General features: G+C 44.0%; 1 protein-coding gene across 3 annotated transcripts in view; it reads right to left on the bottom strand.

Moving 5' to 3' along the window:
• Positions 1–334: 334 nt before the first annotated feature.
• Positions 335–16,013, bottom strand: part of Sur (Sulfonylurea receptor) — a 78,574-nt gene continuing 62,895 nt past the window's right edge. For 2 of the 3 annotated variants that reach the window (XM_069333918.1, XM_069333955.1), the window contains exons 20-31: positions 15,371–15,550; positions 14,723–14,979; positions 12,271–12,467; positions 11,809–12,030; positions 11,485–11,642; positions 7,410–7,605; positions 6,367–6,640; positions 5,831–6,048; positions 4,581–4,768; positions 3,138–3,241; positions 2,569–2,765; positions 335–2,027 (exon numbers count right to left, since the gene is read on the bottom strand). In XM_069333918.1, coding sequence (XP_069190019.1) covers positions 1,782–2,027; positions 2,569–2,765; positions 3,138–3,241; positions 4,581–4,768; positions 5,831–6,048; positions 6,367–6,640; positions 7,410–7,605; positions 11,485–11,642; positions 11,809–12,030; positions 12,271–12,467; positions 14,723–14,979; positions 15,371–15,550 — 2,437 coding nt within the window. In that variant the 3' untranslated portion in view covers positions 335–1,781. Of the gene's footprint in view, positions 2,028–2,568; positions 2,766–3,137; positions 3,242–4,575; positions 4,769–5,830; positions 6,049–6,366; positions 6,641–7,409; positions 7,606–11,484; positions 11,643–11,808; positions 12,031–12,270; positions 12,468–14,722; positions 14,980–15,370; positions 15,551–16,013 lie in introns of those variants that run through there. The other variant, XM_069333991.1, reaches the window with a different exon arrangement.

The following is a 16,013-nucleotide window of genomic DNA, read 5'->3' as shown; positions in this document are numbered from 1 at the left end:
GCCTCTCAACAAACATGAATTGTATAACAAATTATTTATATAAATTTACTTTTTGCATTGTAAAATGATGTTTTATAACAAGTGAAACTGTAAAACCTTATTTCTCCATCCCATGAAAGTAAGAAATTTGGTTGACCAGACCACACGCTAGAAGGTGAAGGGACGACGACGTTTCGTCCAATCGGCTTGAGAATGGTCCAGGACAGACCGAAACGTCGTCGTCCCTTCACCTTCTAGTGTGTGTTCTGGTCAACTTACTTTAGTCACGTTATTGTGACTCATCGCCTGCATAAGAAATTTGGTATTATGTTGCCTTAGCAATAAAACAAATGTGTAACTATATTAAAATGTGTAAAATAGATACAAATAAATATAGTAAAGTACATTCACACTTCATTGAATACAGGGGATGTCGGGTTCACTGCTTAATAACTCTTTGGCGAATGGCTGCAATACGGGACAGCGGTCAGCACGTGAAAATACATCAAAGCACGAGAGAAGTGTTCCAGAAAATATTAACACCTAAATTTGTTTTCATACAATAAAGGCATGTTCTATAATTTTGAAAATATAACATTGTTTACAAGATCTATAAATACATATTTAAATATATTAGAGTCAATTTACAAGCTTGTAAAGGGAATGTCTTTTATGTAACATTTAATGAATATATCCCTCAATAAAATATTCCATTTGGAAAACGTGAAAAGGTATTGTTTTGTTTGTGTAAGAAATAAGCTTCAGCCAAGCGAGATCGGCGGATGTTGCCCGCTGATGTGCTCACTCAACCACTCCTAATACAACTTTGAAAACATACAATTCGTGAACTTTAAAAGGTCCGAGTCTTAATCCTTGGGATGCTTAACAGTTAATAAAAACCAAACTACTTAACTTTCTCTTTTTAATTTCTTTGTAAAATTGGCATTTGGTGTGTTCATGCAAACACTCCAGGAATGAAGGAGATGACTGTGTGGATTTGTTTCAAGGACCAACAGTGCCAAGCACACACACACATATACATATTGATTGTTTACATACAATAAATGCCTCATTGGTAACACTCAGTATTCTAAGGAATTGTAGAATTCGACAAGAATACTTTTTTTCATAAATTCCTTAAATTCGCATTTATCACTCATTGACACTTCAAAATGTTTTAGGATATTTAATTTTGTATCAATTTCTTGTTATGCATGAGTATTAACTTGGAGAAGGATTAAATTTGGTTCATTATGCAAGTTCATAAACCCTAGCTTATCCTTCTTAGGTTTAATATTAATCTTCGGTCATGATGTGTCAGTCACAAGTGATTTCTAACAAAATTTATATATATTGTTTATGAATGAAACTTCTTTTAAACCACGTATACAATTATGGAAGTAAAATTACGAAACATGTTAGCTTTCTTCCTCTCATTTTGTACATTTTCAACCCATTATCTGTTATTTTACCAACAGTTAGAACTTGACATCACAATTTTCTAGTTTATGAATTGCTTATATCACAAATTCGTGGTGCATTTGCACAGTTTTCTATAATTTTATTTGAGGTATATCTTCGTTAATTACAAATTTAGAAAGCACCATTGTACAGCTCACTCAAAGTTTCCAGTTATGTCTTGTTTCCTTGACAAAATCGTGGCATTTGTTGTAATGTCAGGCACAACAAATTAAAAATAATAAAATAGCTTTCTTACAGTTGAAAGCAAAGCAATACAAATCACAACCTTTTATAATTTCCCACTTTGTCCATCAATTTTTAAATGGTTTTATCTGGAACGTTTATAGTCTGCGTAATCTTCTCTTCCCCTCACTATCTATCTTTTCATTCTCTTGTCTGCTTTCCTTGCTGTTTTTCTTTCCTTCAGTAAAATCAGTCTTATTTGTTCTATCATTTGAATTTGCAAGAAGCTTTGCAAATGCTCCATTTTCTATCTTAGCAAGTTCCATGGGATTCCCGTCTTCTACGATTTTCCCATTTTCTAATACAAGTACTCTATTATACTCCAGTAAACTGCTGATCCCATGCTAGAAATAGAAATGGAAAAATTGATTATATATAGACACCAAAAAAATACCACACTGAACTACTATTTAATTTACACAATCATATGTAAAAACTGAAATAAAAATGTAACAAAATTAGTAAAACTGCATATTTTGTATAATAATTGTTAATTCATGTATTCTTATTAATTGGTATTTTTAAATGTTATTATGAACATTATAATTTTAAAAAGTAGTGTTTATTACTACTTTATTAACACAAACTTATTATAAAAGTTATATATATTTGTTTTTAGCTTTATATAAGACGGTGTTAATACAATAGCTGTATGGAACAGTATACCTTTTGGGCTATCCTGTATTATCTAATAAAATTGTATTTACTGTTTTACAATACAATATTTGTTATATATCTACAGCAGTAGGTAAATGTTAACACTACAAACACACACACATACATATGGCCACGTATGTACATACACAGAGGTGTATATTCTGGACAGAGATTTACATATAGTATACACGCAGAAGTCTTATAGTGAGGCAAGACAGAACCACTCACTGTGATGGTGATGACAGTGGCATGGTGGAAGGTGGTGTGGAGGGCACTGTGGAGCGCCCGCTCCGTGGTAGCATCCAGGGCAGAGGTGGCCTCGTCTAGGATGAGGAGGGACGACCGCCTCAGCACGGCTCGGGCCACACAGAAGAGCTGTCGCTGGCCGGCACTCAGGTTCCCGCCGCCCTCACTCACCTCGCTGTCTGTACCGGAGAACAGAGGAAAGGAACAGTCTGGGATTGTTCATCCTGATCAGATTATCGAAGAAGATTGAGAAGGACGTTCCATGAGGAACTTTCTTCTCAATCTTTCTGTATTTTATTTATATTGTTTATAATTCCAAACAACGGGGGGCACCGAGAGGTTTACCTCATTTATCGGTGTATATTCTTTGAGTTTACATCAGTGTCTATTTTTATGTACAGCAATGCGGACACCAAGCGATTGTTATATTTCAGTGATATTCATTTACGAAAAAGTGAAACAAAAATATACAAATCAGGAAAGGAGAAGGGGAAACTATTCTAAAAGTATAGTACAAGGAAAACGTCAGTAATACAGAAGGGGATACTAACCCAACTTGTCAGGCATGGCGGCCACAAGGTTTCCGAGTTGAGCCACCTCCAGCGCCTGCCACAAGTGTTCGTCTGGACGCTGCCCAAGTGGATCCAAGTTGAACCTGTAGGTATAGACTGATGACACACAGTTCACAACAGTTTGTTGTGCATGATAATATATATTGCCTCAAGAATAATGGGGGTACCTTTGACCAGCCACCGGCTTCCTGGCCCTGTTGAGGCTATTGGAGATGATGTTGACCAGACCACACACTAGAAGTTGAAGGGACGACGACGTTTCGGTCCGTCCTGGACCATTCTCAAGTCGACTTGAGAATGGTCCAGGACGGACCGAAACGTCGTCGTCCCTTCAACTTCTAGTGTGTGGTCTGGTCAACATACTTCAGCCACGTTATTGTGACTCATCGCCTGCATATTGGAGATGATGACATTCCCCCCCTAGGTATACTCAGGTAATAATTAACCCTTATACAAAAGAATTTGACTTGCAATGTGTTATAAGAAATTATTTAAAAGTGCATGTAATTCAGGTTAATGGTTGCATCATTCGTTTGCTTCTACTTAGTTGAAAACAAGGTTCACAGACACCCTTACCTGCTCACAGACAGACAACTAAAGAAAATAGTTTCCCATTAACGCCATAAACGGAGAGCGTAGAAAGTTATACCTTAAAACCTAATGCATGAAAGTTTCCCCTCGACATGACAGTGCTAAAGTAGTTATGGATGTTGTCCTCCCTCTCCCCAGCCTCATGATGCAACCTGTCCTCTTACAAAGAACATGTGTAACAACGTTCTTACAATGGAACATACGATCGATTTCGATCGTATGGTTTACACAAGACCAAAAATTGTCATATTATAAAATGGAAGCGGCTCGTAAAAGTGAGAAATTGTCCCGTTGTATATTTTAGGTCCTCTGGTAGGTCAGGAGAGGACACTTTTATTTGACTTTTTTCTTGACGTTGGGAAACCTTAGGAGGACGGGCTGCACGATGTCCGAGGGGGAGTTAAGTGTCCTTAGTCCACCTCCAGCATCCCTCGTGGCCAGAGGGGCCTCGTAGCCTGGTGGATAGCGTGCAGGACTCGTAATTCTGTGGCGCGGGTTCGATTCCCGCACGAGGCAGAAACAAATGGGCAAAGTTTCTTTCACCCTGAATGCCCCTGTTACCTAGCAGTAAATAGGTACCTGGGAGTTAGTCAGCTGTCACGGGCTGCTTCCTGGGGGTGGAGGCCTGGTCGAGGACCGGGCCGCGGGGACACTAAAGCCCCGAAATCATCTCAAGAAGATCCCTCCCTGCTGCTTGATGGCGCCGCACCAGAGGTAAGTGTCCATCTCCTTGTCCTACCTGAGTGCCACACATGAGGCAGGTGTCCCTTACCCTTGCGCCCTTCTTGATGGTGCCACAGATGAGGCTGATGTCTTTCCCACTTACCCTACCTGATGGTGCCACAGAAGAGGTGAGTGTCCTGAGGGATGACAGAGATGGACCCTCGGAGGAGAGCCAGAGGGACACTCAGTATGTCCGTCCCATCGATCAGTATCTTGCCCTCGCTGGCTTCCACCAGTCGGTACAGGCTCAGAATCAACGAACTCTTGCCACTGCCGGTTCGTCCACACAAGCCAACCTGTGGCAGGTGAGGGGTGGTGGAGATATTGGTTGTAGAGGTTGTGGTGATAGTGATGATAGTGGTAGAGATGATGGTGGTAGAAGATTTGAATTGAATTGAACTGAACTGCGGAATTAAATGGAGTCCAAATATCTCGCCTACTCAGCACTACAGCAGGAGAGCTCCCTCATGAACACAAACACCCCTGACACCCCTCACGAAATAACAACCACCCCCTTCACATACGCATACACTGTGCCCTACACACACACACACACACACACACACACACACACACACATTAGAAAGAACTTTTAGACATTAGAAAGAACTTTTTCAGTGTCAGAATAGTTAACAAGCGGAATGCATTTGTCAGTGATGTGGTGGAGGCTGACTCCATACACAGTTTCAAATGTAAATATGATAGAGCCCAGTAGGCTCAGGAATTTGCACACAGTTGATTGACAGTTGAGAGGCGGAACCAAAGAACCAAAGCTCAACCCCCGCAAGCGCAACTAGGTGAGTACACACACACACACACACACACACACACACACACACACACACACACACACACACACACACACACACACACACACATGATAATGAACCTGTGGGTCTGGTAGCTGAGTGGACAGCGCGCAGGATTCTTAATTCTGTGGCCTGGGTTCGAATCCTTGACCAGGCAGAAACAAATGGGCAGAGTTTCTTTCACCCTGGTGCCTCTGTTGCCTAGCAGTGGGTAGGTACCTGGGAGTTGGCCACCTGTTGCGGGCTGCTTCCTGGGTGTGTGGGGAAAAAAAATAGTAGGTAATAACAATTGATTGACAGTTGAGAGGCGGAACCAAAGAACCAAAGCTCAACCCCCGCAAGCACAACTAGGTGAATACACCCCCAGACATCCCCTTCATTTTGCCACGCCCCGCCACGCTCAAGACACCCACCAACATCCACCCCCGCAACACCCAAACTCCCCCCCCCCCCCCTGCATCTCCTCAACACCCCCACGACAGCTATCACACCACCCAGACACCCTAACCTCAACACACCCCACCTCCAAGACCCTCACCGTCTCCCTACCTTCTCTCCAGCACTGATGGTGAACTTGAGGCCCGTCAGTACAGGTTCCAGAGATGCATCGTGAGTCAGAGTGACATCACAGAACTCCAGCTGACCCTTGAGGGGCCACCCTGGGGGTAACCCTGATGATCTGCTTGACTCTGACCCAGTGGATGACCCTGACCTCCATGACCTGTGACTGAGTTGGCTCGGGCGTCTACGGTAGTACTGCACCGTGTCTGGAATACAACATACCACATAGGCTAATTCCATTGATTTATAAATTAGCTGATTTCTCAACCATATTTATTTAACAAAAATATTAATTTGGTAATGTATGAAAGCAATTGGAGGTTAATATATTGCCAACAAGTGCATTATTTGTGGACGAGGTGTCTGATATTCAGTAGCTGCAGTGAATGCTACACAGGTTGTAGTGTATGTAGTAGTGCCAGTTACATGTCACTGTTACCTTGCATAGTGTTGCTACTATGCAACACTATGCACGATACCCATTACATCCCAGTACCCCCCATCGAGGCCCACAGGACTCTCACCCGTTGCGTGGTGAGGCTGGTGACACCCGTCTTCCTCCTGCTGCTCCTCCTCCTCCGTGGGCAGGGACGCGTACTGCTGCACCCGCTCCACGGCGTTGAGGCACATCTCCGTGTCGGCCATGAACCTCACGACCCAGTTGAGGTAGACGGGCACCAGCAGGGTGTAGTTGATGGCCAACCCCACCATGGCTGGGCTCAAGCTCCTGGCCACCACCGTTGACCAGAGCAGAGAGGCCGAAGTCGCGAAGAACACTATGATCCCTCCGATGTAGTCCTGTAGATGTGGGGGAAGGCTTGTTGGGAGCAAGTGTGATAGTTGTGAGTACGTGTGTGGGGTTGTTGGGAGCACGTGTAGGGTGGCTGTGGTAGTTTAGAGCAGCTGTGGGTTATTGTGGTTGTTGTGAGTACGTGTGGGGTTGTTTTAATAGTTGTGAGCGGGTAATGATACTACTGAGTTGACTAGATCCCTTGTGTGGTTGCTGACGTGACCCAACCCGTCCTCAGACCAAGTCCATTCTATCCAGCGGTCGACCCCAAAGACGCATTTATCAATATTAATATCATTTATTCAAAATATAAATTTTCTCAAGCATAAATTAATATTATTATATTTTATGCATATTTAGGCATTGATTAGGATAGGCGTTTAGGTTCTGTTGGCGATTATTTGTATTTGTAGCACATAGGTTTAATACAAATTATTAAAATTAATGTGTAAAGGATAATCTTGGCCTAACTAGTATACTGTAACTACAGATTTTAAATATTGCTAAACAGCACACTCAGAGGACAAGATTTTTTTTTAATGGATGCTTAAACAAGTGAATTAAATTGAGCCTGACCATACCACTTGTATGACAACCTGTTTATGCTGGCTGTTGTTGTTATTTTAAATTTAGCTACTCAGAACGAAATGTCCATGTAGCACGGGCTATGGTGAGCCCGTAATTATGCTGGCGTTCTGCGGTCCTTACACATTTATCTGCATTTTTTTTTTTTACTGCCTGTCAATCCGGGGGTGACGTACTGTCGGCACCACTCACCAGACAGATGCCCAGCCACCTGTTGCCAGCGTGGAGGAGAGTGAAGGCCGCCAGGTGGGTGTCGAGGCGGTGAAGGAGGACGTCCGTGAACCTCCTCTGGTCCCCATAGGCCCGGATCACCACGGCGCCTCCCACGCTCTCGCTCAGGTGACTGTAGAGGGGAGACCGAGACAAACTCTCCAGACGCTTCAATTCCCTGTTGGTGGAGGGGGGAATGAGGGTATAGAGGGAGCGGCTTGTATTATATCAGGGGGGCATCTATGGAGGTAGTGGCTATAATAGAGGGAAGGGCATATTTGGAGAGAAGGATTATAAGAGGAAGAGAGAGAGAAAAGGGCATACAGAGCGAGGTACGAAGGAAGGAGAAAGATTTAAAGGAGTGGTATGAAGAAGAAGAAAGAATGGAAGAATTTGTACATGCCTACCATTTATGCATCTTTTTTATTAACAGATGGAAGGGGTCAGATGGAACAGGGAGATGGAATGAAGGAGGATAAGATGGAATGGAAGGCAAGGGATAGAGGCTTGATGATCCTCTATTGTACACCGAATTTTGTTCTTGCCCATAATTTTAGGGTCCCGGTAGTACAGTCGGGTTCGTTCTCGACGCACAATAGAGAATTCCAGGATCGATTCCCGGGCGGGACAGAAATGGTTGGGCACATTTCCTTCCACCTAATGCATCTGTTCACCTAGCAGTGAGTATGTACTCAGAAGTTAATCAGCTTGTTGTGGGGTTGTATCCTGGGTGGGGGTTAGTAATTTGATCTTGGGGCGGGGACCTCGATAAAGGCCAAACGTGTATGAACACACTCTGGCTTCCTGTCCCTCGACATAATGAGTTATTATTTATTATGAGTTAATGCTAGAGAGCTCTCGGAATACTATAGTTCTCCCTATATAGATTAACTGCCATGAAGAAGAGTGAGAATCATAGAAAACGAAGAAGACTGAAGGGGGAACACTAAAGAACAGCATTCGGACTCGGAACATTTAAAATAATTCTTAATAAAATTTCAGAATGATAATACAAACATTGTTATTTATATAACAAGCATACATTAGAGATAAAATACACTGGAGTATTCGTGGGTACACAAAATATATACATGTCAATAAATACGAGGGCATTGTGACTATTGTTAATTTTCTTATGGATATTGTCCATTCTACGTAAATACTTTCTACCATCTAGAGAGTGAGAAAACGCTAAACAAACGCTAAAGGCAATCCTTGTAAAATAAAAAATACCTAATATAAACATAAATAAATACTTTATTACCAACATTACCAATACCGAGGCCTATATTGCAGTCTCCGTGGTGTAGTGGTAAGACACTCGCCTGGCGTTCCGCGAGCGCTATGTCATGGGTTCGTATCCTGGCCGGGGAGGATTTACTGGGCGCAATTCCTTAACTGTAGCCTCTGTTTAACGCAACAGTAAAATGTGTACTTGGATGAAAAAACGATTCTTCGCGGCAGGGGATCGTATTCCAGGGACCATAGGATTAAGGACTTGCCCGAAACGCTACGCGTACTAGTGGCTGTACAAGAATGTAACAACTCTTGTATATATCTCAAAAAAAAAAAATAAAATAAAAAATATTACCAACACCGAGGCCTATATTACCAACACCGAGGCCTATATTACCAACACCGAGGCCTATATTACCAACACCGAGGCCTATATTACCATCACCGAGGCCTATATTACCAACACCGAGGCCTATATTACCAACACCGAGGCCTATATTACCAACACCGGGGCCTATATTACCAACACCGGGGCCTATATTACCAACACCGAGGCCTATATTACCAACATCGAGGCCTATATTACCAACATCGAGGCCTATATTACCAACATCGAGGCCTATATTACCAACACCGAGGCCTATATTACCAACATCGAGGCCTATATTACCAACACCGAGGCCTATATTACCAACACCGAGGCCTATATTACCAACATCGAGGCCTATAGAGTCCACCAAATGGGAGATGAAGTCATTCACCATCACCTGAGCTGAGCGGCTAGACTCACCTAGCCTGCACCTCACCTCTAGTCGAGTGTGTATCTCCCTTACCATACGTGGGAAAACTGCTCGACCTGTTGTACAGGTTCAAATACCTCCAAGTTTTTCACAGATTAAGGAGCAAATCAAGAAGAAAATACTCCCAACTATCAAAAGTCACCACAGAGCCAAAGTAGCGGAGGGAAGATCCACTGTGATATGGTACGAACAAGCCACTGGGTACTACTCTTTCAAGCCTGACAAAAAGATATCCAAAGACATTGCAGTAGCCATACACAGACTCAGACTTGCTTACAAACGCTGCTGGGAGGTAATATACCCAATAGTTAAAGAGTGTCATATCTGTGGAACAGAAGCAGAGGCGCCACTATTACACTACTTACTGGAATGTGAAGCTACTGAAGCTCTGCGTATCAAACTAAACGTTAATCCAACGACAGCAGCTGCATTAGATGCACATTCCACAGCCACTACAATGATTAGAAAAGCCGTTAAAGAATGGGACTCACTAGTGAACATTCTGCACCTACATCCACCACCAAGATAATGTTATTAAAACACGACTAAGACAGAAGCGAAAAAGAAACAGGGAAAAAGGAGGAAACCCCACCTCTATTTAAAACTTTGACCCAAATATCAGAGTAACAAGGTTATCGTGAATAACCGTACTCAATTAAGGGCTCACCATAGCCCGTGCTTCGTGGATATTTCGTTCTGAGTAGCTAAATCTACAATCAACAACGACAACAACGTGAGAAATCAGTTACAGCCCCGCTCCTGTGCCAGGTAAGTCCACTACGGGCTCACCATAGCCCGTGCTACTTGGAACTTTTTGTTCCCAGTAGCTGAATCTAAAACAACACCATGATAAACGAAATTACGGGTTATTCATGTCCGTACCACCTCTTGGGTGGTTTAATCTTCATCAATCATGATAAATACCATATCTCACCTGAAGCTGTTATTTATAGAGGTTCACACCACCTCGCAGACCTAGTGGATTTTCTCACTTTATATAGATGTATATGCGAACAAGCTTGAATGGTCCCCAAGCCAATATGCAACTGAAAACTCAACACACCAGAAGGATTCGAACCCAAACAGTCAGGAGCCCTATGTACCATGGCGTACCTGGTTCCTTAACCACTCCGTCACAGTGATTGTACAAAATTCATTGGTAGCCTCGGCTACCAATGAATTCGAATTCTTCTGGGGTGTTGGGTTTCAGTTTTATATATATATATATATATATATATATATATATATATATATATATATATATATATATATATATATATATTTAGGGGTACTACCACTGGTTTAATTAAAGGGACCCACATCCTCGAAGAAGAAAATAAATAGTGTTCAGAGAAGACCTTGTGGATTCTCACTGAATACTTTAATCTTTTCCTCTCCTACCACCCCTATTATTTTTTTTATTTTTTTTTTATTTGATTTTATTGTAATGCTACAGTTTACAGAAAACACACACTTATACAACAATATACCATATATATATATATATATATATATATATATATATATATATATATATATATATATATATATATATATATATATATATATATATATAATTATTCATACATACACAATTCATATAAAGAGAAAATGCCTTGAACATCCTTCATCGTGAACAACCCTAGTCATGAACACATTCATCATTAAGAACACACTTAAGCCTTCATGAACACAGCCCTCATTAAGGGTCTCGGCAGAATATTTGGGTTCGTACTCTATCTCCAATCGGGAATCCCGGTTTCGAGTTAGGCACAATTTCGAGTCCCGGGAATTAGGCAACTGTCAAGGCTTGCCCCGTGGGGAAGGTCAGTAGTTCGATCTTACTGTAGATCGAACTAGACATTCCCCCCTCCACCCTCGAACTACTGAGGGTGGAGAGGGGAATGTCGAAATAATAATAAGGCATATACATATATACAGACAGGCTGCCTGTTCCCGACAAAACTAATTCTTAAGAAGACTCCCTCGTCAAGAACAACCCCCCATGAAGCAGACCTCACCTGGAGGAACACCTGAAGAACTTCTGGACGGCGTAGTAGATGCCGCAGATGGGGGCGGCCACAGCCAGGAAGGCCGGAGTGATGACCACATTCACCAGCACCGCCGAGGTCACCAGCAGCACGAAGAACAGCAGGTGAGTCACCGACCTCGCCAGCTCCTGGGGAGCAAGAGGTGGAGGTGGTCACAGAGGCACAGCAGGAGGAGGAGGGCGTTCAAGCAAACATAGCAGGAAAGAAGATATTTCCATGTATAATGCATGCTCTATCTCCCCCTACGACCAACAGATGGCGTTAAGAACCGCTACACGCAGGTTGACAACCCACCTTGTCAATCATGGCAGTGTCCGTTGTGAACCGGTTCATGATCCTGCCGGCAGGTGTCGTGTCGAAGAACCGGATTGGGCAGCGGACGAGGTTTTCCAGCATGTCCTGGTGGAGGCGCCTCCTGCCTCGGCCGGCAGCGAACTGAGCCAAGAGGTTAGTGGAGAGGGAGAGGACGATGGCGGTGACGGAGAGGAGAGCATACACGGTGAAGTAGTAGCGCATCTGTAGAGGAGAACACCTCACTTTATGAGTCGACTTTCTCCCGTCATCGTCAAGTTCACGTAAATATACACAACGTGCTTCTCCTTGCTCACATTCATTGATTCACCACAAGAGTACCACTATATTTACCACTAGAGTACCACATTACTGACCCCCAAGAGTACCACCGAACTATACTGAAGAGTAATATAGTGCTTCTTCCAGTTCCATTCTTACTGACAGCGGACTGGAATGGCTCACCGTGTCACTGACGAAGGTCTGGTACCTCTCACGGATGTTGATGATGTGGGGCTGGACAGGCGACGACCTGCCTGTAGGGTCGTCCGCCTGCTTCGAGTACGAGTCGAAGGCCTGCCAGTTTTTGTGTTCCGTAGCATTCCAGGAATTGGCCTCCCCAGACCAGCTCTCCAGCCAGAAGTCCAGCGCCACTGACACACCTTGGGAGGGAGACAGAGATCAGTTGTGAGGTGGGAGGAGAGAGGGGAATTATCAGGAGAAAGCACCAAGCCATGGCGACTATATATAGTGCTTGGAAGGGGTCAGGAAAAGGATTTAGGATGGTACGGGGGAATAAAATGGTGCCCAACCACTTGGACGGTCGGGGGATTGAACACCAACCTGAATGAAGCGAGACCGTCACTCTACCGTCCACCTCAAGTGGTTGATGTGGGAGGAGAGAATGCTGTTAAATCAGGAAGTAGGAAGAGAAACAGTTGTGTATAGAAATGCAACAATGAAAATAGGCTGACAAAGATACATACTAAATGTCATATGCTACTGTACCTTAGACACACGCACACACACTTGCGTGCGCGTGTATGTGTCTCTGAGGTACAGTGGTACACTGGTTCGTAAACGAATAGACTAAAAAAGTCATACATTTAACACGGGCGGTACACGCACAAGGGGACACAGATGGAAGCTGAGTACCCAAATGAGCCACAGCGACAATAGAAAGAACTTTTTCAGTGTCAGAGTAGTTAACAGATGGAATGCATTAGGCAGTGATGTGGTGGAGGCTGACTCCATACACAGTTTCAAGTGTAGATATGACAGGGCCCAGTAGGCTCAGGAATCTGTTCACCAGTTGATTGACAGTTGAGAGGCGGGACCAAAAAGCCAGAGGTAAACCCCCGCAAGCACAGATAGGTAAGTACACACACACACACACACACACACACACACACACACACACACACACACACACACACACACACACAGGTGTGTGTATGTGTGTGTGTTCTACGATCAGTGTGTGTTCTACGATCAGGTGACACAGATTAAGCAAGAAAGAGAGGGCTGGGCGGACTGCATTTTCTTGGATTGTCGGAAAGCCTTTGACACAGTACCGCATAAGAGGCTGGTACATAAGCTGGAGAGACAGGCAGGTGTAGCTGGTAAGGTGCTCCAGTAGATAAGGGAGTATCTAAGCAATAGGAAGCAGAGAGTTACGGTGAGGGGTGAGACCTCCGATTGGCGTGAAGTCACCAGTGGAGTCCCACAGGGCTCTGTACTCGGTCCTATCTTGTTTCTGATATATGTAAATGATCTCCCGGAGGGTATCGATTCATTTCTCTCAATGTTTGCGGACGATGCTAAAATTATGAGAAGGATTAAAACAGAAGAGGACTGTTTGAGGCTTCAAGAAGACCTAGACAAGCTGAAGGAATGGTCGAACAAATGGTTGTTAGAGTTTAACCCAACAAAATGTAATGTAATGAAGATAGGTGTAGGGAGCAGGAGGCCAGATACAAGGTATCATCTGGGAGAGGAAATTCTTCAGGAGTCAGAGAAGGAAAAAGACTTGGGGGTTGATATCACGCCAGACCTGTCTCCTGCAGCACATATCAAGCGGATAACATCAGCGGCATATGCCAGGCTGGCCAACATACGAACGGCATTCAGAAACTTGTGTAAAGAATCATTCAGAACTTTGTATACCACATATGTCAGGCCAATCCTGGAGTATGCAGCCCCAGCATGGAGTCCATATCTAGTCAAGGATAAGACTAAACTGGAAAAGGTTCAAAGGTTTGCCACCAGACTAGTACCCGAGCTGAGAGGTATGAGCTACGAGGAGAGACTACGGGAATTAAACCTCACTTCGCTGGAAGACAGAAGAGTTAGGGGGGACATGATCACCACATTCAAGATTCTGAAGGGGATTGATAGGGTAGATAAAGACAGTCTATTTAACACAAGGGGAACACGCACAAGGGGACACAGGTGGAAACTGAGTGCCCAAATGAGCCACAGAGATATTAGAAAGAACTTTTTTAGTGTCAGAGTGGTTGACAAATGGAATGCATTAGGAAGTGATGTGGTGGAGGCTGACTCCATACACAGTTTCAAGTGTAGATATGACAGAGCCCGATAGGCTCATGAATCTGTACACCTGCTGATTGACGGTTGAGAGGCGGGACCAAAGAGCCAGAGCTCAACCCCCGCAAACACAACTAGGTGAGTACTAGGTGAGTACACACACACACACACACACACACACACACACACAAGACCGTCAGTAGTTTCAAAGCGTTATATGACAAAGAGTGCTGGGAAGACGAGACACCACAAGCGTAGCTCTCATCCTGTAACTACCCTTAGGTAATTACACACACACACACACACACACACACACACACACACACACACACACACACACACACACACACACACACACACTCACACTCACCTTGAGCAGCAAAGGCACAGAACAAGTAGCCCAGCCCAAGACCCAGTCCACACGCCTTCAAGTAAATGATATAATTCCATTTGGAGATCCGGCCTCTCTCCCTCTCTTCCTCTCCTTCCACCTTGCCATCCTCCATCCTCTCCTCCAGGGGCACCTCCTCCTCCAACTCGAGGTCCTCCTCCAGGTCGCTAGGGGAGGACAATATGCGCCCCAGGTGCCACTTGTCCCCTGATGGGGTACACGGTCGCTTCGAGGATCTGGAATCCAGGGGGTTGGCATTATCATTTTTATAAAAATATTTACACTTTTCGATGATTTTAACAATATGGGTATTCACTGTCACAGGTACTATACCATGTTTTACGTTGGTAACGCAATGTGTTAACACGCTGGATAACCGTACGTGTTAACTCCCCTGGATAACATGACGTGATAACTCCCCTGGATAACCAAAGAGTCATAATTAAATATTAACACCTTAGATATACATATATTCTAAAAAACCATATATACAATAAATGATAAGTAATGATCTGCTCTCTCAAAGTCATTAATTTTCGTATTAAAACAAAACGAATAGACTGAAAGAGTCAATTATTCACTACTGAAGTGATGTATTTATTCACTGTCTTCAGGAGGAAGACCTACCTGAGGGAGGCGTTGGAGAAGAGCCTGTGTAGCATGCTGGGTCGGGGAGCTACTGCTGGGGAGGACTTGAGGCGAGGCAGCGGCCGTGTCTGGGGAGGAAGGCTCTTGGCATGGCGGGGAAGACCCTTCCTCTGCACCTGAGATGTCTTGCGGCCGAAGGCTGGGGCGCTCGATTTGATTCTGCGAGGGGGGCAGGTGTGGGTATTAGTGGGCATGGGTCGGGGGTGAAGGACGGGGGGGGGGATTCGGTTGTGGATGTGAAGGGAGGTGTGATGTGAGTGGGTGGAGCATGGGTATGATGTGAATGGGTGGAGCATGGGTATTATGTGAGTGGGTGGTGCATGGGTATGATGTGAGTGGCTGGAGCATGGATATGATGTGAGTGGGTGGAGCATGGGTATTATGTGAGTGGGTGGTGCATGGGTATGATGTGAGTGGCTGGAGCATGGGTATGATGTGAGTGGGTGGAGCATGGGTATGATGTGAGTGGGTGGAGCGTGGGTATGTGGGTATCATGTGCAGGAATGGGGTCAGTTGAAGGATTTGAGTATATTTAATGTGACAGACTAAATTCAACAATTAAAATATTGCAAATTTAATTGACTGGATAAACTAATTAGTAGGCATCCTGCCTACTAATGCA

This window comes from Procambarus clarkii, chromosome 1 (assembly GCF_040958095.1).
Source record: "Procambarus clarkii isolate CNS0578487 chromosome 1, FALCON_Pclarkii_2.0, whole genome shotgun sequence".
NCBI lineage: Eukaryota > Metazoa > Arthropoda > Malacostraca > Decapoda > Cambaridae > Procambarus > Procambarus clarkii.
This window is presented reverse-complemented; position numbering and strand designations above follow the sequence as displayed.